The sequence below is a fragment of the Vicia villosa genome, unplaced genomic scaffold, assembly GCF_029867415.1.
Source record: "Vicia villosa cultivar HV-30 ecotype Madison, WI unplaced genomic scaffold, Vvil1.0 ctg.000165F_1_1_3, whole genome shotgun sequence".
Lineage (NCBI taxonomy): Eukaryota > Viridiplantae > Streptophyta > Magnoliopsida > Fabales > Fabaceae > Vicia > Vicia villosa.
The window spans coordinates 15,454-41,234 of record NW_026705048.1 but is presented as its reverse complement, the minus strand read 5'-3'; the positions used below and the strand labels follow the sequence as shown (position 1 = coordinate 41,234).

The following is a 25,781-nucleotide window of genomic DNA, read 5'->3' as shown; positions in this document are numbered from 1 at the left end:
GTAACCGGTCTGGTTCAATAGCTGGATCGGTAATGTCATTGAACCGGTATGAACCGGCATAAACCGGTGTAAACCACTAAAACCGGGAAAACCGGCGGTTTTTGTGAGCCGGTGGTTTAAATGCATTTTTTAATTTTTTAATTTTTTTTAATTTTAAAAAATTAAAACAATGTCATTTCGACTATTTTAATTAAAAATTAAAATAAAAAATAAATAAAATAAAATAAAAAAATGGTTGTAGATGCGGTTGATTTTGTTACAGATAATTTTGATATTGAAGAAGGAGGTCCCAACATTGAAATAATTTTTCTTCTATTGAAATTAAATTTAGTAGACAATGAAATTATTTTGTTATAAATTATTTAATTAAATTATGTTGCGATTAAACTTTTGTTTATATTTTATAATTATGTACTATTTGATTGTGTGTGATACCTATGTGTAAAATTTGAATTTAAATTATGAACTTGTGAATTTTTTTTATAATATGATGTTTTCAAAAAATTTAAGTATTAGTTATATTTTGTAGGGACTGAATCATCCGGTTCGACAGATTTTATACCTATATAATTTTGTTATAACGACCGGTCTATTCAACCGAGTTATCCGGTTTAACCCGGTTTAGTCATGCGGTTCGACCAGTGACCCAGTGGTTCGACCAATAAACCAGTGACTCAATATCCTTACCGGTTTGATGTCTGATCCGGTTTTTAAAACAGTGCATAAAGTTTTATAGGAAGAATTAAGAATTTTTAAATATCATTGTTGATAATTACAATAATAAGGATAAAGAGAGCGTTCCCCAAAATTTGAAGTATGAGTTATCTATATTTTTCACAAGTCTCTCTCAACTTCACGTGTTTTGAACATTTTTGAGTAATGATGATTGTCTTCATCCTTCACATACAAGTAAGCAATCAAAGGTAGCTCACAAAACATTCCAACAATTTATCTATCCATCTATCTACCTTTCATTATCATAACATTTGTTAACAACTAATAGAAAAGTGACTACACCAAACAAAGAGAAAAAGCATAACCATAACAATAACTAACACCACTAAATATCATTGGTTTCTTGAAGAAGAGGAGAATTTCAATGGAGGGTGTGAATGTCATTGAGAAGATTGAAGTTAATGTTACTAATGAAAGTAACAAAGAATGTGAATATGGTAGTAATGATGTGATAATGGAATCGCCCGTTCCGGAAGTTTCCGCATCTGATAGTACTAATTCACATGAAAGTGAAGTTGAAGAGAAAAAAGATTTTGGTTGTGAGGATTTCGAGAAACAAGTTTTGGTATTACCAGGTATTTTAAATCCAACGAGTATTTTAGGTATTTTAATTCCAACGAGAATTTTATTTACACGCTGGTTTTAAATTTATCTACTGACTTAAGTATTTATGAGACCGTTTTTGAATTCGATTATTAGGACTAGAGGTTGAGATGATGAAGGAAAGGTTTGCGAAATTGTTGCTCGGAGAAGATATGTCGGGTTGTGGAAATGGAGTTCCTACAGCATTGGCTATATCAAATGCCATAACTAATTTATGTGGTATGTGTTCATAAAACAGTTTCTATGTGCTTTTTTTTTCTGTTGAATTTAATGAAATTTGAATTCTAATGTTTGAACTTTTTATACATATTTTGAATCTGTAGCTACTATTTTTGGCCAACTTTGGAGATTGGAACCATTGTCAGTAGAGAAGAAAGCAATGTGGCAAAGAGAGATGGAATGGCTTCTTTGTGTCAGTGATCATATTGTTGAATTTAAGCCTAGTTGGCAAACATTTCCAGATGGAAGCAAGTTTGAGGTACAATTACATTTTTAAAAATGGTTTCTATGTAGACTTGTTTGAAATCACTTGTACGAGAGTCGTGTCTGGTATCCGTGTCAGTGTCTGTATTAGTATCAGTTTGGTGTATGCGTCTGTGTCAAGGCTTTTACAAATTGTTTGATGCTTAACCATATTTATTTTTAAATGTGAATCAGGTCATGACTTGTAGACCGCGCTCAGATCTTTACATCAATCTCCCAGCTTTGCGAAAACTCGACAACATGCTTCTCGTAAGACTCTTCTACATTTTCTGCACATTAATTCAGTTTTCAGAAGCAAAACTTTCTAAGCATTTTCTCATTATGCAGGAAATACTAGACGGTTTTGTCGATACAGAGTTCAGGTATATCGATCAAGGTGTCATGGCCTCAGACGAAGACGGTTTATCATCTTTTCACCGGTCGGTTCAGAGACAAGAAGAGAAATGGTGGCTTCCTGTACCTCAAATCCCTCCTTGTGGCCTCCATGAAAATTCAAGAAAGCAGTTGCAGAATAAGCGCGATTGCGCAAACCAAATATCGAAAGCTGCAATGGCTATTAACAACAGCACTTTGGATGAAATGCAGGTTCCTCATACCTACTTAGATGCTCTTCCAAAGGTACTAAATACTAATGTTCTCTACTCTTTCATAAGTGCTTATTATATAAGCGCTTATAGCGCTTATCTCAATGCAATTTACATGATGGAAAAATTGTTGATCCAACTATTTTTACAGACTGCGAGAACCGGTTTGGGAGATGTTATTTATCGCTATATTACATCGGATAATTTTTCACCTGAAAGTTTGTTAGCTTCTCTTGAAATATCTTCCGAGTATGAAGCCATAAAGATTGCAAATAGAGTCGAAGCATCGATCCATATTTGGCGTAAAAAGAACAATTTAAAGCCCGCGAATCGCGCTACGAGATCAAGTTCAAGATCATCCTGGGAAATGTTCAAGGATTTGATTGTTGAAGGAGACAAAAGTGAAATGCTTATAGAGAGAGGAGAAAGCCTTCTACTATCCTTGAAACAACATTTTCCTTTTCTCCCTCAAACATCCTTAGATGTCAGCAAAATCCAATGCAACAAGGTTTGTTACTTTGTTTTTGTTTCTATCATGTTCTATAATAAAGGTCCGTTTGCTATAAAAGTCGTCTTTGAGGGTGTGTAAGGCAGACTACTGCAGAGGATCTGAAATTTACTACGGTTAAACCGTGGTTAAATAGAACCTCCTAAAATATTTGTCACAGTCAAATCGTGGTTAAATAGAATCTATATTTATTTTGTCATGATTGAATTGCAGTTAACCTATACAGATCTCAAAAAACTTGAGACGGCTCTGTATGCTACATGTCCTAAATTTTGTTTAGATATTGAGTGTTGATAAAGATTAATCTTAGTTTTACAATTTTTGTTTTATGTAGGATGTTGGAAAATCCATTCTAGAGAGTTATTCGCGAGTACTAGAGAGTCTGGCGTCAAATATTGTTGCGCGAATTGATGATGTTCTCTACGTAGACGACTTAACGAAACATTCTGATGAATTCTCGTCTCTATCAAAAGTCGGTGTAATTCCTCGCAAGAGTATTTCAGTTCCATATAAGGTTGTGACAAATATTCTTAGCATGGGGAGAAAAGAGGACTATGGTTGTCCAATTGATACAAAGTTGGTTCCAAAACTAAATACATTTGATGAAGTGGCAGCAACTGAAACAGATAAAGAACCAAGTGATTGCATAGAAGATTTTAAGCTTGATGTAATGGATAAGGCATGGATTGAATGAAAGGATTTTGATCTCATAGATGACATGAGACATTTTTTCTGATTTTGTGATTTCTATTTTGGGGTGTTTGTATATTATGTGAAAGTGAAGAATTTCAAGAAACTATGTAAAAGTTCAAAGAGAAGAAAATGAGGAATAGAAAATAAAGTGTTGTTTTGTAGTTTTGATTGCAATTTCTCAAGAAGATTCTTTGCCCTCACCAATAGATGTGTTCTGCAAGGATAGAACTTTGATTTTGTTTCAATCAGAGGCTGAATACTAACTAGCAATCGAAAATATTTCTTCTCTAATGGGAATAATGTTAACAAAATTGCTTTTAGATAGCCTTCATTTGACAACTAACAATCCTTTCAATAGATGGTTTTTGTCTATCTCTAATAATCCCATGAATGTTATTAGAATAAGCCCTAACTTTAGAAATTATGTGTTTATAGGGCCACAATCATAATTTGCATGCATAATTTGAATCCAAAATTGTCTTTAATTATTAGCCACTCATTATCCTAATTAAAGAGTATTGAAATTCTTTATCCTCACAATGTTGAGACAATATGTAATATAATATGATTTAAAAGAAGAGAATAACAATTCAACAATTTAAATACCATAGATAATTGTTAATCTAATTCAGTACAACATCACATACATCTGGACGGTATTATTTCAACGAAAAAAAATTATTAAATCAGTAATTAATAGTACACAATGGTCTCATATGAATTCTCTCAATTCAATGTTATTTTTCTAATACTATCCGTAAAATTCGACTTAGGCTCTCACTGAATCTAAGACCCTTTACTTTCATTCAAATACTCTCTCAAATATTTGAAAAAAATTATGTGACGTGATTAAAATTACAATTATAGATCAAATGTTGTATCCTTCTAAAATATTTTTAAAAAAACCCTAAAAAAAGTAGAGTATTACAATAAAAATACAAAGACTCGATAAAACAAAATAAGAAACACTTAGAAACTAAAAAAATTATCTCTTTTTTTTTTTGGAATAAAAAAAAAATCATCTCTTCAAATAAGGAGAATCGTCTCCTTAAATAGTAAACAAGATCCAACAAAAAAGTCTAGTAGAGTTTTAATAAAAGTTAAGTGAATCCAAAAATTGCAAGTTCATTTTCTTTTTTTTAAAACCAAATCCAAATCTCTTAATTTTTTAGTAAATCAAATATAAATATATCTTTTCCAAAAAGATTTATGATTTAACAAAATGTTTACAAAACTGGTTGAGATTAAAAAGCTTTTCTTAAAAAAAAAAAACACACTTTTAATCAAACCTTTGATTGAACTTAAAGGGAAACAAATATAAAAATAAATGTTGAAGCGATATTCAAAAAGATAAAGTAGTAAATGTTGAAGCGATATTCAAAAAGATAAAGTAGCATACGTCTGAGATAAACAGAGATAGAATGTCTCACGCCAAGTCAAAACTAATAAGAAAAGTCTTCTAGATGACAATGCATGCAACAGATAATAAGAAAAACAAACAAAAACATAACCTAACAAAGCATTCACCATAGCAAAACAGATAAGATCATAATGTGTTTTCATCTCCCTATATTTCCTTCAAAAGAGGCAAAGACTAGAGACATAGTCGTCTCAAATTTTTGGGGACCTTGTGTAGGTTACCTACGGTTTAACCAAAACGAATAGAGATCCTATTTAACTATAGGTGTAGAATTGTTTTTAAAATGATTTTGAAATGTTTGTTTCTTCTAAAGTAGAATTGATTCTACTTGAATATAGAATTTTTAATTTTTAATTTAAATTTGATTTTTACATTAAAATTTACTGTTCAACACACTTCTACATAAATATACTCAAACATATAAATCATTTTACTTTTAACTCACTTTTAACAAGAATCAATTTTAAAAAATTAATTAATTCAAAATCAATTATTTTCACGACAGAACAAAAAAACACACTTTAAGATTAAAATATCCAAATATATTGCGTTGCTCATTCTAATTTTGAAGACTAAAATAACCATTCACAACTTTTAACATGAGATTCATGTCCGCTAGCACCAAAAAAGATCAAGATTTGCTGCAATCGGAAAAACACACAATTACACAGTCATGCAACAGTAATCACCTAATTAGCATCAGACGGATTTGATTAAAGTTTATTATTTTTGAAATATAAAATTCGGCTTTTTCTAATCATCATATCAAAATATACGACTAATAGAATCTTAACCGCGAGAAGACAATGATGGAAACAGATTCAAATTAAAAAAAAAAAAAAAACAGATATATCATTAATGATATCCAATATGAAACACATTTTGTTAAGTTCATTCAATCAAACTGAAAAATCAAACATAGAAAAAGTTTTTGGCTTACAACTCAAATCAGTAACATAATTTCTTTGAAGGAAAATTAAATCATGACAACAAAATATGAACCCTACCTCTAAAATTGTCTCTATTTTGGAGCTGAAGCATTGAAAAAAGCAAATAGTTCATCTCTTGGAGGCAATCCTTCTTTGATAACAGGGTGATTGATAAATTCTTGACTCCATTTAAATACCTTTGGAAATTTCTCAATAGTAAGTAACTTTAATCCAGCAATTTCTTGTAATATATCAACCCAATAACCAATGAAACTTGCGGCAATATCAACAAGTCCTATGGTTTCTCCACCAAAGAATTTCTTGTCTTTGATTTCATCTTCTAGTAGCTTTAGAGCTTCGAAGGCTTCTTCCACAGATTTTTCACTTCCCTTTTCAGCACCCCGGCATGCATTCCATATCGCAGGCAAGATCTAAATCCAAAAATTAAATTGAAAAAATGAAAAAATTAAATAAAATTAAATGTGTTTATATCGTGCCAGGTATCAAACACGCCAATGGCCCATGGTTTTAAAATGTAGGCCGCAATCGTAATTGTGGCTGCAATATTACTAATGTGGTAGCTTCTGTAATTGCATAAAACTGCAATTGCCATGTAAATTAATAGCTGACATTGCAAATCACATCAGAGAATTTCGTCTATGTTTCTTTATTTTTATCAAATATTCAAAATTTCGTAGCTCAAAACTCAATTTATTTCCTATCTAATAAATTTTTTAACATAAAATATTTTTTAACCATTTATTTCAAACACCTCTCAATTAAAATGTATCCCACAATGCATATCACAACAATCACAACCACAATTTAAAATAATAGACACGCCTTTGTTTTAAGGCAAAAACGTTTTGATTGCATGTAAGACGGTCTATGTTACAAACCCAAATTTTATCACATTTAAATCACTTGTAAATATGAACTCAAAAAATATTTGTCATCCTTAAAGTCAAGTTAAATAAAATTTATATTTATTTTGTCAGGAATTGTGACTAACCTACCCATAATCTCAAAAACTTAATTGTTCAAAGGGGTTATAGAGATCTTATCAATGTTATGGATATTGCATATATGAATTGAAAACATTAATCTTAAGAGTGTAACAAAAAAGAACATGATACTAACCTTGTCATCTAGAGTCTTAGCCCAAAACCGAGCCAAACCTCTCTCATAAGGATCTTGAGACAAAAGTGAATTATTTGTCCATGTCTCATCAATATATTCAAGAATGACAAGTGACTCAGCAATTGGATTTCCATTGTGAACAAGAACAGGCACCTTCTTATAAACAGGGTTGTACTTGAGAAGATCTTCACTTTTAATAGGTAGATTTTCCTCAGAGTATTCGTATGGAACACCTTTGAGTTTCAAAGCAAGATCTATTCGGTTGCTAAATGGACTAGCCCATTTTCCTAATAGCCTCACTTCTTGATTTGTAGAACCCATTTTTGTGTGAATTGTGATTTTTAGGAGATGATTAAGAGTTTTTGATCTTTATAGAAAAATGATTAGTGTTTGGTTTGTGATGGTTTTTGGTCAACTTTGATGGATGGGAATCTTTGGGTTGGTGGGTAGGTAGGTTCTTGAATCTCATCTATCATGTTGTATAATAATAGTATTATTATTATACGTGGGGACTTGTATCATATGGTTACCTTCATCGAAATGATTAATTTGTTAGGAAATTTTTTTATTCGGATTGATGCTTATATGCTTCAACTAGTGGCATAGCACTTGATCATATTTTTTTTGATTCAATCTTTCTAGCTTTTGTATCTCCCAAAAGTGATCAAAAAAATAAATAAAAAGAAAGTCATCATTCTAAGAGGAACTCTTGACTTGAATGATGGAGGAAGGATAGATTTGATAATTTTGAATTCATTTTCTTCCTCCATGTTTTAGGCTAATATGAGCAAGAGAAGTTCTCAGAACTTGACCCTCCCCCCTCCCCCCTAAAACGAGGACGAGTACACATGTTAGCGAGTAGATTTTGGAGACTATTTTGATCTTCTTGACTAACTAATATTTTGAGAACCTCTTTGAGAGAGGAGTTTTAAGATGAGGGGTCGTTATAATGGAAAATGGGGATACTAACAAAGAAAGCATAGAAAAAAATAGGGATCACACAATCAGAATAGAAAGACATAATGTAGAACCTTTAAAGCAAGAGAAAAAAATCATGAACGTTGTCAATGACAATCAAAGAATAATACTAATAGAAAATTGTTACAACATATAATATATTCTCAATTACATCAAACCTCAGTACACTTATACCCTCCAAAATAAATATTTAACTACATCTCACAACACTCTAATACAAGAGTATAAGAGAACAAAGAAAGTCAAATGCAAACTTAAAGTGTTTTTGACTTGTGCATCTTGTAACAAAGAACTTGAATCCTTTATATAGTCTTTGACTTCTTCTTCCTTTACAAAGACAAATGGTTTGTATTTGAAACTCACAAATCTATTTTTTCCTACTTCTTGTTATCCATGTTGAAAATGTTTCCTTTCAACGCCTTTTGTGATTCTAATTGTATCAAAACATCGTTGACTTGAATTTTCTACAAAGAAAATTTTATTCTTCCATCAAATTTCTCTAAGTCAATTCTCACTGCACTTGAAAACTTTGACATTGCAGGCAAAATCTTTCCTGCAGCAAAACAAAGTATAAAATTCTTTTTCTGATATGGAAGATCAGACAAAACTCCAACCACAGAGTATACTAAAATTTATACCCTACCAAATCAGGCTCTGATACTAATTGTTAGAAGAAAAAAAGATGCAATGTCAGCAGACCCTCCGTGTCTCGCCCCCATATTTTTGTGGGACATGTTAAAGTTTTAGATCCGCATTTTCAATTATGTACCATCCCCTTTTCTTAGCGAATTTTTACAAAACAGATCTAAATGAGACAGACATATTAGTTTGACATGTTTAATCAAAACTTTCGATGAACAATGTAGACTGAAAGTCTAACACCATCAAGACTTCCAGTGAAGAACAATGTGTTATGGATGACTCACCATATATATACTCAATATCAAGTTGTTCAGTGAAGATCATAAAATTATAATAGATCAATTTATTTATTTGGATAATTTTCTATAACTTCCTATGGATCGCATATCTAATAAAGAGATGACTCATCCTTTGCAAAGGTCATCTACAAAATTATATCTAGTTTTGTTCTTATAGCCACCTCTATCTATTGGTGAGTCTAGGAAAAAAAACTATCCACTCTTGGTGGCTACTTAAATGTATTTGAATGGTTGCAGAGGTTTTGTTGTACCTACCAATCCTCGGCATAAAATTTCAAATAGCTACACTTAAGGCATTTTAAGAAATAAATGACCAAATAAGTCCTAAAAAAATGAGAAACTAAATGCTAAAAATTGTGATATTTTGGTGATTGAAAACAAACTTAATTAATTTATTCTAAAATTATTTTAATAATTATATAAGAATTAAATATATTTGTGGTCCTCCTGAATAACGTTTCTAAAAAAACCAAATCAAATTAAACAATTTAATTATTTTAACTTTAGTTCATTCGACAGTTCAGCTTAATTCTTAAAAAAAAATTAAAATGCTAACTTTAATCAATTTTATCCCTTATGTTTTCCGCTCTATAATTTTATATAATTTTATAATTTGTTTATAACCTTTCTATATGTGACCAGTAACTGTTTTGATACATTTTTCAAAAACATTAATTCATAGTTTGGTAGTTACAACCTAATATTCATGAAAACGTGGTAAGTTCTCCTTCACAAACTTTACCAAACTCATCTATTACAATATAAAGAATCCCAACCCAAAGAGTAACAACAAAATCAGTTCCAACCAAAATTCTCATCCACATTTTCTTAAGATCTTAGGAAATTTTCTTCACTTGCAATGGCTGAAGTTCAATTGTTGGGTGTAAGAGGAAGCCCATTTGTCCAAAGAGTGCAATATGCTCTAAAACTAAAGGGCATTGAGTACACTTTCATTGAAGAAAATCTAAGAAACAAAAGTGAACTTCTTCTTAAGTACAACCCTATTCATAAGAAGGTGCCTGTTTTTGTTCACAATGGAAAACCATTGTCTGAGTCACTTGTGATCATTGAATACATTGATGAAACTTGGGAGAATTATCACATTTTTCCTCAACAAGTGCATGAGAAAGCCTTAGCTAGGTTTTGGTCTAAGTTCATTGATGACAAGGTAAGTTAGATTTATTTGCTTCTTTATTTTGTATTTTTCTTACATAAAATAATATTTTATATATCGATAATTTCTGTGTTGGATCAGCTCATGCAGAACAATTGTTATAATTGTTCTGACTTTAATTGTGCTTCATTTAAAGACGGTGAGATTGTTCTTTTGGATTAGTCGGTCCTTACACTATATACCGAGTTTAAAAAGAATTATTTTTTAGATGCGTAGAATAATCAATATATTGAGACTATATATTGATCAGATACATTCGTCGAGACAGATACGGAGTATAATGTAATTTCATGAATTTCTTTTTTATGAATGTAGATCTTGCCGGCGATATCAAAGGCGGCATGGACAGTGAACAAGGAGGAAAGAGAGAAAGGCACTGAAGAAGCATTGCAGGGACTACAATTTCTTGAGAATGAACTCAAGAGCAAATTCTTTGGTGGAGAAAATATTAATATTGTGGACATTGCTGCTTCCTACTTATCTTTTTGGCTTCCTACCCTTGAAGAAGCTGTTGGATTGAAGTTGCTTAGTGCTGACAAGTTTCCTAAGCTCCATAAATGGAGTCAAGAGTTCATCAATCAACCTATTGTAAAAGAGATTCTTCCTGCTAGAGAGGGACTACTAGGGTTTTTCAAATCTCGATATGCCGCGATTAGTGCTGCTGCAAAATAGATCGATTTTAGGAGCAATCGCGACGAGTAATGAATAAAAATAGATGCAGTGGCATGATGAGGTTTTAGACTAATCTTAGGAATTAGAAATGTTGAAGCTAAATCATTTTAGTTTAGATGTTATCATGTGAGCAGTGTTTTGAGATTATTATGACTTATGAGGACAAATTTGATATTTATAATTAGTCTAAGTATCCTATTTTCTATGGTTGATAGCTAAGTTATGAGTCAATCAAATATAAAATCTTTGTGTGCAATCATTCTGTCATTCTTATTACTTTGATTGAATGTTTAAAATATGCATCTTTGAACATGTTTGATTGGTTGGTCATATAGTCAAAACCATTTTTGAAATAGTCTAAGTCAATTAAAAGTGAAATATTTTTGTTGTATTAACTTGCCTTAAGACTTTCAAGTACATTCTAAGGCATCAAAAGGTTTCTTCATCATCCTCTTAATCCAATGTTCCCTAATCAAGATGCTGGTCAAGATAGAGGAAGAGGTTTCCAATAAAATATACACTCATTCTTGTAGGATAGATCATACCTTTGAAACATGCTTCCTCAAGCATGGTTACCTTTCTAATTTTACATGCAATAATTGTTGTCTATGTCGCATCATCTAACATCTCAAAGTTAATCGGAAATGCAACATATTGAGTATGTATTTATACCTTAAAACAAATAATTTGTTTGTCGAGATTTAGAGATTGACAAACAAATGATTAAGTGTCAATCAATGTTTCCTTAGTCAATCGAAATAGTGCAAATATGCCATAATGCGAGATAGATGGATTTTTCTCAAGTCCATAGAAGTTTACAAAGATTGTGGGCATGATAGAATCAGTCAAAACTCAGTAACACTTGACAACTAAAAAATTTACTAGCGTTTCGTGTATAGTGTCACTAATCCAAGAAAGTTAAGAACAATAAATCATGTTCTTAAGAAGTGCAAATGCGCAAACACAGATAAGAAATTTGAATTCAAAACTGGATCACTATATATTCTCCTCCTGCGAGAGAGTATCTATTTAAGTTTGTGTTGGTCATTGGACCAGTAAAATAAAAAAAGTATTAATTGAAACACCAAATTGAGCGGTAATACATTAATTTGTAGATCACCTATGTTAGAACAATAGCTTGTTCATGAAGAAAGAGGAAAATATGCACTTCACCATTGTGATCAAGCTTTGCTTGTTTTGTTAATTAATTAATTCCATAGCATTACAATAGTTAGTTTATATAACCTCTAATGTTTGAGATGGTTGTAACTAACTTTAGATTAAGTACACCCCTAACTAACTCCTTAGCATGGACATGTACATCACTTACATCCTCATGTATAACCTATGATCAAACATACATGTGCTCTCCTCTAACACACCCCCTCAAGATCATGGTGGTCGCAACAAAATCACTTTGAACTTGTTTCAAAATTTGCAAACATAGTTGTTGGAAGTGGCTTGGTGAGTGCATCAGCTAGTTGGGCATGAGCTGGAACATGTTGTATGTGAAGTTGTTTAGCCACTTACTTATCCCTGACAAAGTGAATATCAAGCTCAATGTGCTTGGTCCTCGCGTGCAGTATCGGATTATGATAGAGCAGGATAGCGCTAAGGTTGTCACATAGTAAGGTGGGCACATGATACATGACATGCAGTTTAAATAGAAGAGATTTAATCGACAACAATTTAGCAGTGGTATGTGCCAAGGCCGTGTATTTCGCTTTTATGCTTGAGTGTGCAACTATAACTTGTTTCTTCACGTTCCAAACTACTAAATTTGGTCCCAAGAATACACATGAGCTAGACGTTGAGCAGCGATTATCAAGGTTTCTTGCCTAGTCTGAATCGTTGTAGACATGTATGGAGAACTTTGGTGGATGCGAGGCATGTGAAAGTAATAAACAGTATGTTGTCGTACCACTTAAGTAATGTAGAATTCGTTTAATTGCAACCCAATGGGCGCATAGTGGTAAGGATATGAATCTACATGCTTTATTGACTGAGAAAGCTATGTGAAGTCTGGTGAAAATTAAGTATTGTAAGGTCCCAAATGTAAAATATTAAAGGACACAAAGTTTCTTGAGTGCAAATTTTGTGTGAAGTTTGTCAATAAGTTTAAAGGAGGAACATGCTATGAGGATATCATCTACATAGACAGGTGCATATAGTGTGACATTGTGATGATTGTAAATAAATAGGGAATGATCACATTTACTTGAGTTAAGGCCAAAATGAACCAATGTGTGATGTCATTTTTCATACCATGCATGTGGCGCTTGTTTGAGACCATAGATGGCTTTGCTAAGCTTGTAGACTAACTCTGAAAACACATTTGCAGCCAATTGTTTGGCGGTTTGGAGGTAAATTTTTGAGTTTCCATGGGCCATTTTGCATTAGAGAATTATATTCAGCTTGCATAGCTTCAAACCACTGAGTTTGTGATAATGCTTGTTTGACATATCTAGGTTCAGTGTGTTTGAGGAAGATTTTTGGTTTATAGTGTCCTATTTTACCATGTGTGAGCATTGGATGATCATTGTGCACAAGAGGTGTTTGTGTGGCCAAGCTATAATAAGATAAGAACAGTGAGCTTGTGGATTCTGAAAAATTATAGGCGGACAGGTTTGGCTCAGAAGATTGTGATGATGGTGACTGGTGTGTGAGGTCATTGGGAGAAATGAGACTAAGTAAATTAGAGTTGTCAGTGTCAGGTTGTTGGTGAGACATGAGTGAGGACATATCTATTTCAGATACATGATTATGAGGCAGAGGAGGTGGCTGGAAATTCTGAAAGATTATGATTTTGATTTTAGTTATCATACTAGTAAGGTTAATGTTGTAGATGATGCATTAAGTAAGAATTCCTTACACATGTTGATGCTTATGGTTTGAGAGTTAGAAGTGATTGGGCAATTCAAAGATATGAGCTTAGCTTTTGAAGAGACTCCTAATACTGTGAAGTTGGGTATGTTAAAGCTGACGAGTGGTATTCTTGATGAGGTCAGAGAGGGTCTGAAATTTGATCTGAGTTTGAATTGATGAGTATGGTGTGATGCGGTTCATAGATAGAGTGTGTGTTTCGGATATGCAAGAACTTAAGAAGAGTATTCTTGAAGAAGATCATTGAAGTGGTATTGGTATCCATCCCGGTGCTACGAAGATGTACCAGGACTTGAGAAAAATGTTTTTTGAGGTCTGGTATGAAGAAGGAATTGCTGAATTTGTCTGTGTTTGTTTGACTTGCTAAAAGTCAAAGATTGAGCACCAAAAACCTTTGGGTCTGATGCAACCGCGAAATATTTCAGAGTGGAAATGGGATAGCACTTCTATGGACTTTGTGTCAGGTTTGCCGAGGACTGCGAAAGACAATGTTTCAACTAGGGTGATAGTGGATAGATTGACTAAATCGGCTCACTTCTTACTGATGAAGATCAATCATTCCTTGCTGAAGTTAGCTGAGTTATATATTGAAGAGATTGTGAGGCCGCGTGGGATACCTTCAAGTATTGTGTCGGATAGAGATCAAGGTCGTGTGGGCTCAGTAATCATTCCTTGCTCATTGGATATGTCGCTCATGAATTTTAGATTATGACAATGAGAGGTGTGTGTGTGTGTGTGTGTGTGTGTGTGTGTGTGTGTGTGTGTGTGTATATATATATATATATTATGTTGAATTTGTTGAAGAAGTTCTTAGATGTTCCGATGTCACCGGAGATCAGGGAGATTGTAGATGATTACGGTCTCCTTACATTGGTAGAGTATTCTCTAACCATGTTTGACGCCTCACTTTTGTTAGTCTTTGTTGAGCGATGACATAAGGAAACATCTTCACTCCATCTTCCATTTGGTAAGAAGATGATTACCTTGGATGATGTCTCATCTCTGTTTCATCTCCCTTTGTCAAGTCGTTTCTTCACCACTCCTATTATTAATCAGGAGCTTGCATGTATTACTGCTATACATGATTTTGAGGTTATCGAGGTGCAGTGGAGAGATGAGTTTAAGCTAACAAGGGTGCTCACAGGGATACTTGAAGTGGTACCTTATTGTATCATATCCTCACATCATCTCACATGTTGAGCATGAAGATGATTTGGACCTTACGATGCTAGGGGACCTTCTGATAATGTGTCACCACCTTCATTGCCTCCACCTAGTGTGGCTGACCAGCAGCGTCTACAGATGATAACGGTCATTATGGATAATATCATGAGGTTGGTAAGTCCAAATGGTGAAATTTATACTTTGGCATCGCAGACAACACACATAGCCCGTGGGACACCTATGTAGACATTATTACTATTTTTTATTATTTATATATTATGTATTATTACTCAAAGATTTGCACCATACAGTTTATTAGATAACTTTTTGTCGCTTTCATTATTGCAAGATGAACATAACTTAACACATTACAATTAACATAACTTAACGCTGACAATTACATAACAATAATAAATAACATAACCTAGACACTCCTAGATGATTATGGACGTTTTAAAATCTTAATTATGTCGTCGACATATCTAGGAATTGTCGTATCAAACTTCATTTGTCCCTTTGTTAGCCTATAGTGATATGTTCTCCACATAACCTTCAAATCTTCATCAGTCTTCATATCAATAGAGTTGTATTTCACCATTCCATCAGTATCAATCCATGGTGCACGAAACTCGATCTTACTCATCTTTCTGTTCTCGATGACAAGCAACATGTAATCCAATTTGAATCATAGAAGAGCAAGACAGGTACTGTTCTCCGGAAGCCCAAAATCAACAGGAGGTTTCACCCATTAAAGTACACAATTGTCTTAAACGAATAATTAGACATTCTAAGATGTGTTTTAACAATATGTGATCCTATTTATACAAGTGTGGATACATTATGGACCACACTCAATTGTCAATGCAATCACATCAATACAAATTTGTTGGCAAAATCTCAACAGTTGAGAATTACACTATCAGATTTTTTTGAAGCCCTTCTAACAGTCTGGTGATTACATGAGCTTTTTTAAAAAATCGGTAATTTTACTCTATCGAATTTTTCAATTTCTTCTAAGAAATTTGATAAACCAAGTTGGTTTTAAAAAAACGATATGGTTTTAACACTGGTTTTTTCAAAAAAAACCGATATAAATGCATACTGGACTTTTCGCTTACACTAACAAATTTTTAGATTGATACCTAATTTTTTGTGCATTCTTTGTGCGTTAATATTTTAGGTATTACGAAAAATTGTGAGGATGGTTTAAGTGTGGGGTGCCAGGTAAAAATCTCTCCCCTCCAGAGAGGATCTATTTGAGTTTTGTTAGTCACCAGCCCAGTGATATAAAAATAAACTATTAATTGAAACATCATATTGTACAGCTACACATTGATTTGTAGATCACCTATTAAACTACTTCATAGCAAAAGTTGTCATTTTAGAGGGAATCAAAATATTATTGTTTTTGGAGACAGGGCACTCTTAATAGTTATGTTTCTAGTGAGCTCCTATGTAAACATGTTATCATTTTTCAAACTTTTCTGTACCCTACCTAATATCTTAGCCAACATGTGCTCTCATGATAGTGACTCCACCATGTGCATAAATCTGGCAACTTAGCCAGAAACATATGTGCACTCTCTAAAAGGAAAAAGCACTAGTTCCTTTCAACTTTCCAATGTCAAAAGAAAAGGCACACCATAACAATTTCATTCACAGAATCAATTCTCGTCACCGCATAACCAAACACACACTCAATTTGTGCTTCTGTTTGTAAATAAACCTGTAATATAACTTATGGATAACAATTTATGGATGATAAAACTAAAACTACATTATTATTCTTTCAACAAAGTAAACCAGATAGATATATAGTCATAATATAATCTGAAATAAGGAAACAGAAGATGATCGACAAGAGTTCAAGTACAATGCAAGAAACAGAACATTCCATACTTAATGCCATCGCAAATTGTTCGTCTTTACTTGCTGCTGGTGCTGATGTTATCCTTGACAATAGTCACAGGGCAAGGAGCATTAGTCATCACAAAGTTGCTTACACTTCCCATTATGATCCTGTTTTTTATTTGTAAGATCACAAAGAGACACGTTCGTGAGATTCGAGTTTCAATAAAATTAAACAGAAAAATTACATTACAATAAGTATATGATAAATCTATTCATTCAAAGTAATATTTTAAAAACTGAACAAGTCATCGGTTCCGTAAAGTCCCTAGGTCATAGTTCAATTGTTTTAAACCACTCAAACTATGCAAAACCATGGTAGAACCGTTCAAATTATCAAACAGTAGACAATGCCGGTTCAAGATTTAATCGGTTGGACCGTCTGGTATGGTTTGGTTTTTAGAACATTATTCATAAGATCTCTAGGGTCACAGATCAATTGCTTTAAGCTACTCAAACTATGCAAAACCGCGGTAGAACCGTTCAAATTATCAAAAGTAGACAATGTCAGTTCAAGATTTAATCGGCTGGACCATCTGGTTTGGTTTGGTTTTTAAAACATTGAATCTTAAGATTAGAAAACTGTCATGAAAGGGTGAACCCAACATCTCTGTCATTGTATTGAGATGTACTTCACATAGTTATTGATATCCTACAAAGCAGAGACACAGATACAGACACAACAACACCAACACTAACATGTCAAAGCCGAAAATAATTTGAAAAAAAAAAATGGAACATAATCACATGCGTTGGTGTCAGACACTGGACACACACACCTTTGTTTAGAAATCTCGGTGCTACATATATCAATCGCCCCATCTCAATTAACAGTTGAGATTGTTTAAAGCTAATTTTAAAATTGTGAACGATCAAGAAACCGTTTACTGTATGAAACAGTGTTTAGTAACAATTGCAGACAATTCAGGTCAGTATTTTATTTCTAGCTCAGCAACTTGCATTCCAAAACAAACTCTACATGATCTAATTTATTTTCTATAAACATCACTATCACTTCAGAATAACCAAAGGTTCCAAAAAGAAAAATTAAAATCAAGATTAAAAAATTAGGGTTTCAAAAAATGAACCTTTGAATTGTGCTGAGACCCCTGCTTCCCATAACCAGAGAATCCAGCTTCAGATCTTCAACAGCATCAAGAAGTTTCTCTCTTGCATCACCCCAATACACTTTTGTAACAATATTCACCTAAAAATTAATCATAATTAAAACAATTAAATCTCCTAAAAAATCAAATATTAAGAAAAGAGACAGAAAAACAAAAACAAAAACAAAAAACAAAAACCTCTTTTTGTCTTGAAAAAGTGTCAAGCAAATCAAGAACCTCAACATCAATTTGAACACCATACTTATTCATGATCTCAGGTTCTCTAAACTCCTTCAAAGGAATCAAAGCTTCACACACAAAAAAATATATAAAATAAATGAATAAATAAAAATCAAATTAAACTATATAATATCAGATCAGAAAATGATGAAAAACATAGGAAAAACTCAAATTATGGATTGATTAAGTATGATTAAGTGCTTACGAGAACCGGATTTGGACCAGAGCTGGTTGCGAGACTCATCGAGATTCTCTTGGCTGATGTGGATGACATAAATGTTGTCACCTTTGTCAGCTAAATTTTCAAGAGCCCATTTGAGAGCATTCTTGCTGCTTTTGGAGAAATCCAAAGCTATACCGATGGTTCTATCTTTCGGCATTTTTGTGACTGAGAAAAAGTTGAGTTGAGATAAGAAGAAGAAGAAGAAGAAATGGATTTGACAAGTGTTTGAAAGTTATTGAGAAAGTGTTTATATATTGCAAAAAAAAATGCTACATGCTTTCGGCGAGGAAAGAGACAGAGTCACGCTCACGCAATGCAAGAATAAAAATGAAATAAATGGTAGTAGTAATTAATTTTGATTAAAGTTTTATATATAAAAAATAGATGGCATCGTGCAGCATGTGATACAATAAATTTTGCTTTAAAGACAACTAATAATTTTTTGTCTAGTATTAGTAATAATTATAATTTCATTTTTAAAAATAAATAAAGGAATGTGGTATGCAAACAAAATAAATGAATGTTAACAATAGATGATGAATATAAGTAACTTGTTCAGCAAGTTATATTGAGAAGGCAGTGTAATTGATAAAAGCAATGTAAGTAACTTGTTATGAAAGTTATTAGGTTTCTAGAGTTACTTAATTGTTAAGGCAATTAATTTTTTGTTATGCTATTTTAATTAAGGGATAATACATATTCACCTCCTGTCATTAAGGTGAGATTCGGTTTTGCCCCCTGGAGTTTTTTTTTGTAATCCGCCCCCTATAAAATAAAGATTTTGTTTTTCTGCACCCCCGTTCCTTGTTTGGCTGACGGTGCGTGAAGAATCTAGCTGACTGGACATTTGAATTCCTTGTTTGGCTGACTGTGCGTGAAGAATCTGGCTGACTGGACATTTGAATTCCTTGTTTGGCTGACTGTGCGTGAAGAATCTGGCTGACTGAACATTTGAATTCCTTGTTTGGCTGACTGAACATTAACTGGCGATATATCCTAAAAATATATAATGTACATTAACTATAATATATATATATATATATATATATATATATATATATATATATATATATATATATATATATATATATATATATATATATATATATATATATATATATATATATATACTAAATATATAATATATATATCTTTCAGTTTTATAAAAAAACATAATTAACAAAGTGGTTTAGTGGTCAACTCCTGTTATGTGACTTGATGGATGTGGGTTCGAGCCCTAGGTTAGCAATCTGCATTTTCTAATTTTTCCAACTTGATGGATGTGGGTTCGAGCCCTAGGTTAGAAATCTGCAGGTGAATAGGTATTATCCCTTTAATTAATTAGCTCTTGAATTTTGCCTTTATATAAATTTGTTTTGCTCTCACTTCAATGTTAGAAATCTGCAGGTGAATAGGTATTATCCCTTTAATTAATTAGCTCTTGAATTTTGCCTTTATATAAATTTGTTTTGCTCTCACTTCAATGTTATTAAGAATTGATATTCTTATTCAATTATATTTTTAGTCAATTTGATCACAAAGTTTGAAACTCTGTTATGGTATCGTAGAGTTTGGTTCATCTAGTCTTCTTCATGTGATTTTGATGGCAAGAAATAGCAATAGCAACCATGGTAGAAATGTTTCTTAAGTCCAAATATTGCACTTAATTCATTACATCTATTCATAGAAGACTCCAAAAATTGTGTAAATTTAGAGTTTCACTAAAAAAAATATCATGATGGTATAAATTTAGAGTTAATTTACATAGATATAGTCTTTCTTTATTTCATTTTTTTCAATAATACCTTTATCATTAACAACATTCAAATTCACAAATTTAAATATAGATATGAAACAATGTTTGGATTTACAACTATTACAAAAGATAAAAATAAACAATATAGAAAACTTAATTTAAAAATTAATGTTGTAAACATACAAAATATTTGGAAAAAACATATAACTTTTTTTTAAATAAGTGTCTAATTATAGTTTTTTTTAGAACACCAATCAGGGGTGCCGAGCGAAGAGCATACTATGGAGTCATTCTTTGAGCAACACACCTTTGTGGAAGACACACCACTTCTCCACCTAAAACCTTAAGGTGATAGGTGAGTGGGTTCTCCCACTTATAAATGCTCAAGTCACCCCATTTCTATTCAATGTGGGACTATTTTCCTCACACCCACACTTGTAATTTTTAACTCCCCCTCAAGTGTGAGTCTTTACCACAATGCTCTCCCTCAAGTGAAAGCTCTCTCTTCCACACACTTATACCGCGGTTAACACTTTTCAACGGGACACTTTACCCACATGCGGGACTCTTTACCCTTTGCCTATGTGGGGTACTTTTGATACAAGCAAGTCGGTCCCTTTCTCGAACCAAAGGCTCATGATACCAAGTGTTAGAACACCAATCGAGGGTGCCGAGCGAAGAGCATACTATGGGGTCATTCTTTGAGCAACACAGTTTTGCACCACTTCTCTACCTAAAACCTTAATCCACCGCATCGAAAGTCATGGTCCATAACGGAACAATCATTCGAGTTTTAGGTATATTAATTTACATAAAAAAAAATTTATCTTTATTTCAATTTTTTTAATAATCTTTATCATAAACAACATTCAAATTCATAAATTTAATATCGCTATGAAACAATGTTTGGATTTACAACTATTACAAAAATAAAAATAAACTGTACAGAAAACTTAAGTAAAAATTAATGGTGTAAACATACAAAATATTTGGAAAAAAAACATATAATTTATTTAAAAATAAGTGTTTAATTATAGTAGTAATTCTTAATATTTTAGATTTATGTTAATTTTCTTGATGGTAAAGAAAAATAAACTCCTAAAAAGAATAGTTATATTCATTTTAAAAAAGACTAAACATGTGTGAATTGGATTGGTCTTGCGGACTATTAACCAGCCTAGTAGAGCTGTCAAAATGGGCTAGCCCATATGGGCCGGCCCGTCAGGCCCGAAAAATCATAAAGCTTGGGTCTTAAAATTAGAGCTCGTATTTTTCAGGGTCTTTTTAGCCCAACCCTGAAAAGCCCGCTATCCATATGGGTCGTGGGTAGCCCATCAGACCCGCATAATTATAAATTTTAAAAAAATATATTAATATTTATATTATCTTACTCCAAAATAGTATATTGATTGTTCTCACTTCACTAAATTTTATCTCTATTTTATTCAATCTTTCTCTTTTTAATATTATACATTAATATAATCAACATTTTTTCATCGTATTATATTAATTTTTCTTTTATAATAAATATTCAAGTATTATTTTATACAATTTAGACATATATTGTATTTAGAAACACATTATATTATTTATAAGAGATAATATAGTACTTAAAAATGTATTATGTTTAAAATAACATAATTTTTAATTTTATTTATAATAATTATTATGGAGTTTTTAATTTAATTTTTTTAAATAAAAAAACTCATTTAGGGTTGAGTAGTCCGAAGCCCATCTAGGACCGGCCTCGGGTAGTAAATCTCGAACTCATATTATACAGGGCCTTTTCGGCCCAGCACTGAAAAACCCATGACCCGCTACAGCCGGCCCGTTTAGGGCTGGATAGCCTATATTGACAACTCTACAACCTAGTACAACGTCAAAATAATCCTTTTTTTTAAAATGTATTATCTCTAATTTATTTTTTATAATCACGCAATTTAACAGTCTCAGTCACATTTTAATTAATAAACTAAAATCAACAGCATTTTTTTTTTAAAATTAAAGTACAAGTAAATGGGAACCTTGCTGTAGGAAGATATAAATAAGACAGGAACATGTGCTCACATCAAATAGAATATAGCTATAAAGTGGTGGGACAACTCAATAATTTTTGTTTCTGTTTATAAAAAAGGAGTCTTATCTACACCCATCTCAGATGTACATTAAGTGAGTCATGCTTCTCATGTAGATTCAAATACTTCATTTTAATAGATAAAGTCAAGAACAATTTCTTCATTAAAAATTAAAAATTATATATTTATGATATTAATTTGTTGGTTTGCTTTTGTTTTGTATAAGTCGATTCATAGTTATATTAACCAATTTGTTTGAGATCTTATTGCAAGTTAGTTTTTAAAAGGTTTGGAAGTATAAGTCGATTCATAGTTATTGGAAGTATGAATTTTGAAAAGTCGTGTCTATATTATAAAGACAGTCGTGTCTATATTATAATGTGTCTTTGATATTTAAAAATAATAAAATATTATATATTAAAACTTAATTGAAATATACAGAAAGTGCAAAAAAAATTTACATGTTAATCACAGCCGTTAATAAGTTAGAAATTTTATCTTTTATTTTAATTTTTTTAAAATAATATAATTGAATAATTATTATGTAGTGATGGTGTAAAAAAATTTATACTAACAGTGTGCATAACAATTAAATTCTATTTTTTTTAAGCAAATAAAGAATATATTACTATCAAAAAACAGTTAATACAAAAGGTGGTCACAAGATCCAACCTTCCACCCAAACAAAACTACAACATCAATTGTGCTATGTAACTCTCAGTTCTCCTATAGTTCCAACCTCTATAGACAATATTATCTATAATACTCTTCACAATATCTCTATTGGTGGTATTTGTAAAAACTATACTATTTCTCCTGTTCCAAATGCCATATACAGTCTCACTAAAAGCAATCTTCAAGACACTTGCTCTCCACCCTTTCTTCGATACTTCCTGCAACAGCCATTGCAACTAATCAGCCCAGGAGAGAGGCTGATGATTTCTGTTTAGCCAAACTAGAACCTGCCTCCAGGTATCAACATTGTCCCTACAATAAAAAAACAAGTGGGAAATGCTTTCCTCGGCATTATGGCAAAGGCTACGAGTACTATCAGTTATCAAGTTGAATCTTTGCAATTTATCTTTAGTGACAAGCTTCCCATGGCAGAGTAACCAGGCTATGAACTTAGCTCGAGGCCTGGAAGCATTTCTTTGAAATAATCTCCTCCAATCCATAAGGTTAGCATCTTCATTCATAGCATCATATAGCATCTTCATTTTGAACTTATTTTGAGTCAACAGTCTGTCCCAAACCAGTTGATAATGTTGCACCTCATCCCTAAGATCCATGATTCTCTTTATCACCTAAGAACTACTATGAGTAACCCTTGCCTCCATCACATTTTTCCTTTTCATATAATACATGTGGATCCATTAGGGCTGCACATAGTACTCCAAGCCACAAGGCTCTTCTTGCTAGCTTCAAGATTACCTGTCCACACAAAAGTTCTGCACATAGTATCAATTTTTTTAATGATAAACTGAGGCCGGGGTAGGCATTGCATCCAATATTGGGTGATTGCCACCACAATACTCTTCACAAGCATAATCCTTACTGAATAGCTAAGCAGCCTTGTAGTCTAATGATTCATCCTTTGCATAATCATGTCAATCAAAGGCATATAATGATTAATATTTAATCTCTTACTGGTTATAGGCACCCCTAAATATTTCATAGGTAATTGACCCTCATCAAACCCAGTAGCCTGATTCATAAGATCCTTGGTATCTCTATTCATTCCTCCACAAAAAACTTTGCACTTCTTAGGATTAGTCACCAATCCTGTTGACTTAGAAAAGGCCTGCATAGTTTTAAGCATCAGTTGCACTGATATAGCATCTCCTTTGCAAAATAACATCATCAGCAAAGGTGAGATTGGTTATACAAACTTTCTCACACTTTGAGTGATAGTTAAAATCAGGATTAACTTGCCTCTTGATCATGAGCCTATCAAAGTATTCCATCATGAGTAAAAAAAGCAAGGGGGATATAGGGTCCCCTTTCCTAATACCTCTCTTTGTCTGCATAATCTATGACGTATGACCATTCACATTAAATTCATAGGACACATTAGTCACTGCAACTTTTATACACTGAGTAAATAGATGAGGCATCCCTATTTCTTGCAGCACTTTTTTCAAGGCATACCAATCAACCATGTCATAAGCTTTTTGTAGATCCAGCTGGAGCATACACTTTGGAGGCCCTCCTTTTCTAGTGTAGCCTCTAAGCATCTCAAAAGCTAGCATTATGTGGCTGTGAATCACTTGACCAGGAATAAAAGCTGCCTGATTGAGATTAATTATACTAGGGAGGACAATACCCAATCTTTTAGTCAGGATCCTTGAAATTATTTTATAGACAGTAGAACATCCTGCTATAGGTCTGTAATCTCTTGCTTGCTTGGCATCATTAGTTTTTAGGATTAAAGTCACCCCTGTTCTAGTGAAATTCCTTAGAATCCTACCGTGTTTGAAGAATTCCTGGATGGCAGCTATGACATCTTCTTTAACAATAATCCAACAAGCTTTGAAGAACTTGGATCCATACCCATCTACCCCTGTGATTTCAGATCTCTAATTCCTTTGAGAGCCTCAATAATCTCATCATTAGTAACCTGGATAATTAAAAGATTGCTATAATCCATCCCAAGCTGCTTACCTCTTCTCATCGCATCTACATAAATATGACTAATTTTGTGATCAGCCTTGCCCATAAGATTTCTATACAGGTTCAAAATTCCTCTTCAATGTCCTTTTGAGTTGTCACAATTGTCCCATCATCTTTTTGGAGGAACTGGATACTCTTTGCATTCCCCCTGGCTTTCAGATAAGCATGAAAATAAACATTGTTTTCATCTCCCATCTAGATCCAGTTTATCTTTGTTCTTTGCATTAAGCTCTTTTCCTCCATTTCATTCGATTTAACAAGATCCTCAGTGTGTACTTAAATTCTATTTATTAATATATTATGTTGCTTTTTATTCTAATAAAAGTAAAAATGTATTCCTTCGAAACTCTTCGTTGAATTGCACCAAATATTCCCCGAGTGACTTAGAATATCCTTGGCAGACATTGAACAGGCTCGTGGTTGACACATTTTTATGCTTGCTAGCCGAGAAGTGTTGCACCTTCTTCCTGGTCAGATCTTGATAACTGACGAATGAAAATCTCGATAAGCTCATATACCATCGTAGGGCCACATCTTTGAACATAATCCACCATGAGTTTATATTTTAAAGAATCGGAGGCGTCGACTATGACCATCAAATCTACTATCTTCCCAATACTAATAAATTGCCCAAACTGTCCATTTTGTCCTTCCCTTAAAATTTCTTTACTCATACAAAAGGTTAATCATGTAATTAACAAAATAAAAAATAGAACATGCCAAACGTTGTGTTCTCATTGGTCTGTTATCTGCCCCGTCTCTCTGTTCACTCACCATTGTTCAACACGACCATCCATTTCTGTCTCTCTCTCTCTCTCTCTCTCTCTCTCTCTCTCTTCTCTGTTCTCTCTTTACCCCCCTCAAACCCTAGCTCCGCCGTTATCGCCCCTTTCTCC

The 25,781-nt window shown here is 32.8% G+C and overlaps 4 protein-coding genes across 6 annotated transcripts; 2 read left to right on the top strand and 2 right to left on the bottom strand.

The window, feature by feature from the left end:
* Positions 1-963: 963 nt before the first annotated feature.
* Positions 964-3,786, top strand: LOC131624878 (rop guanine nucleotide exchange factor 7-like). 3 transcript variants are annotated; one of them, XM_058895800.1, is made up of 7 exons: positions 969-1,337; positions 1,435-1,557; positions 1,662-1,816; positions 1,996-2,070; positions 2,149-2,439; positions 2,557-2,913; positions 3,248-3,780. In XM_058895800.1, the coding sequence occupies exons 1-7, from the start codon at positions 1,100-1,102 to the stop codon at positions 3,605-3,607; spliced, it is 1,599 nt and encodes a 532-aa protein (XP_058751783.1). In that variant the 5' UTR covers positions 969-1,099; the 3' UTR covers positions 3,608-3,780. The 3 variants fall into 3 exon arrangements, with proteins under 3 accessions (XP_058751781.1, XP_058751782.1, XP_058751783.1); XM_058895798.1 differs by having other exon boundaries at positions 964-1,337; positions 1,996-2,439; positions 3,248-3,786; XM_058895799.1 differs by having other exon boundaries at positions 967-1,310; positions 1,996-2,439; positions 3,248-3,783.
* A 2,111-nt stretch (positions 3,787-5,897) lies between these two features.
* Positions 5,898-7,673, bottom strand: LOC131624880 (probable glutathione S-transferase). The gene is made up of 2 exons (XM_058895802.1): positions 7,096-7,673; positions 5,898-6,386 (listed from the first exon to the last, which is right to left on the bottom strand). Exons 1-2 carry the CDS (start codon positions 7,414-7,416, stop codon positions 6,048-6,050), a joined length of 660 nt encoding a protein of 219 aa, XP_058751785.1. The 5' UTR covers positions 7,417-7,673; the 3' UTR covers positions 5,898-6,047.
* A 2,125-nt stretch (positions 7,674-9,798) lies between these two features.
* On the top strand, positions 9,799-11,044 carry LOC131624879 (probable glutathione S-transferase). Its single transcript, XM_058895801.1, has 2 exons — positions 9,799-10,182; positions 10,504-11,044. The coding sequence occupies exons 1-2, from the start codon at positions 9,874-9,876 to the stop codon at positions 10,858-10,860; spliced, it is 666 nt and encodes a 221-aa protein (XP_058751784.1). The 5' UTR covers positions 9,799-9,873; the 3' UTR covers positions 10,861-11,044.
* A 5,622-nt stretch (positions 11,045-16,666) lies between these two features.
* Positions 16,667-18,627, bottom strand: LOC131624877 (universal stress protein PHOS32-like). The gene is made up of 4 exons (XM_058895796.1): positions 18,367-18,627; positions 18,120-18,229; positions 17,904-18,022; positions 16,667-16,926 (listed from the first exon to the last, which is right to left on the bottom strand). The coding sequence occupies exons 1-4, from the start codon at positions 18,539-18,541 to the stop codon at positions 16,833-16,835; spliced, it is 498 nt and encodes a 165-aa protein (XP_058751779.1). The 5' UTR covers positions 18,542-18,627; the 3' UTR covers positions 16,667-16,832.
* Between the last annotated feature and the right edge of the window lie 7,154 nt (positions 18,628-25,781).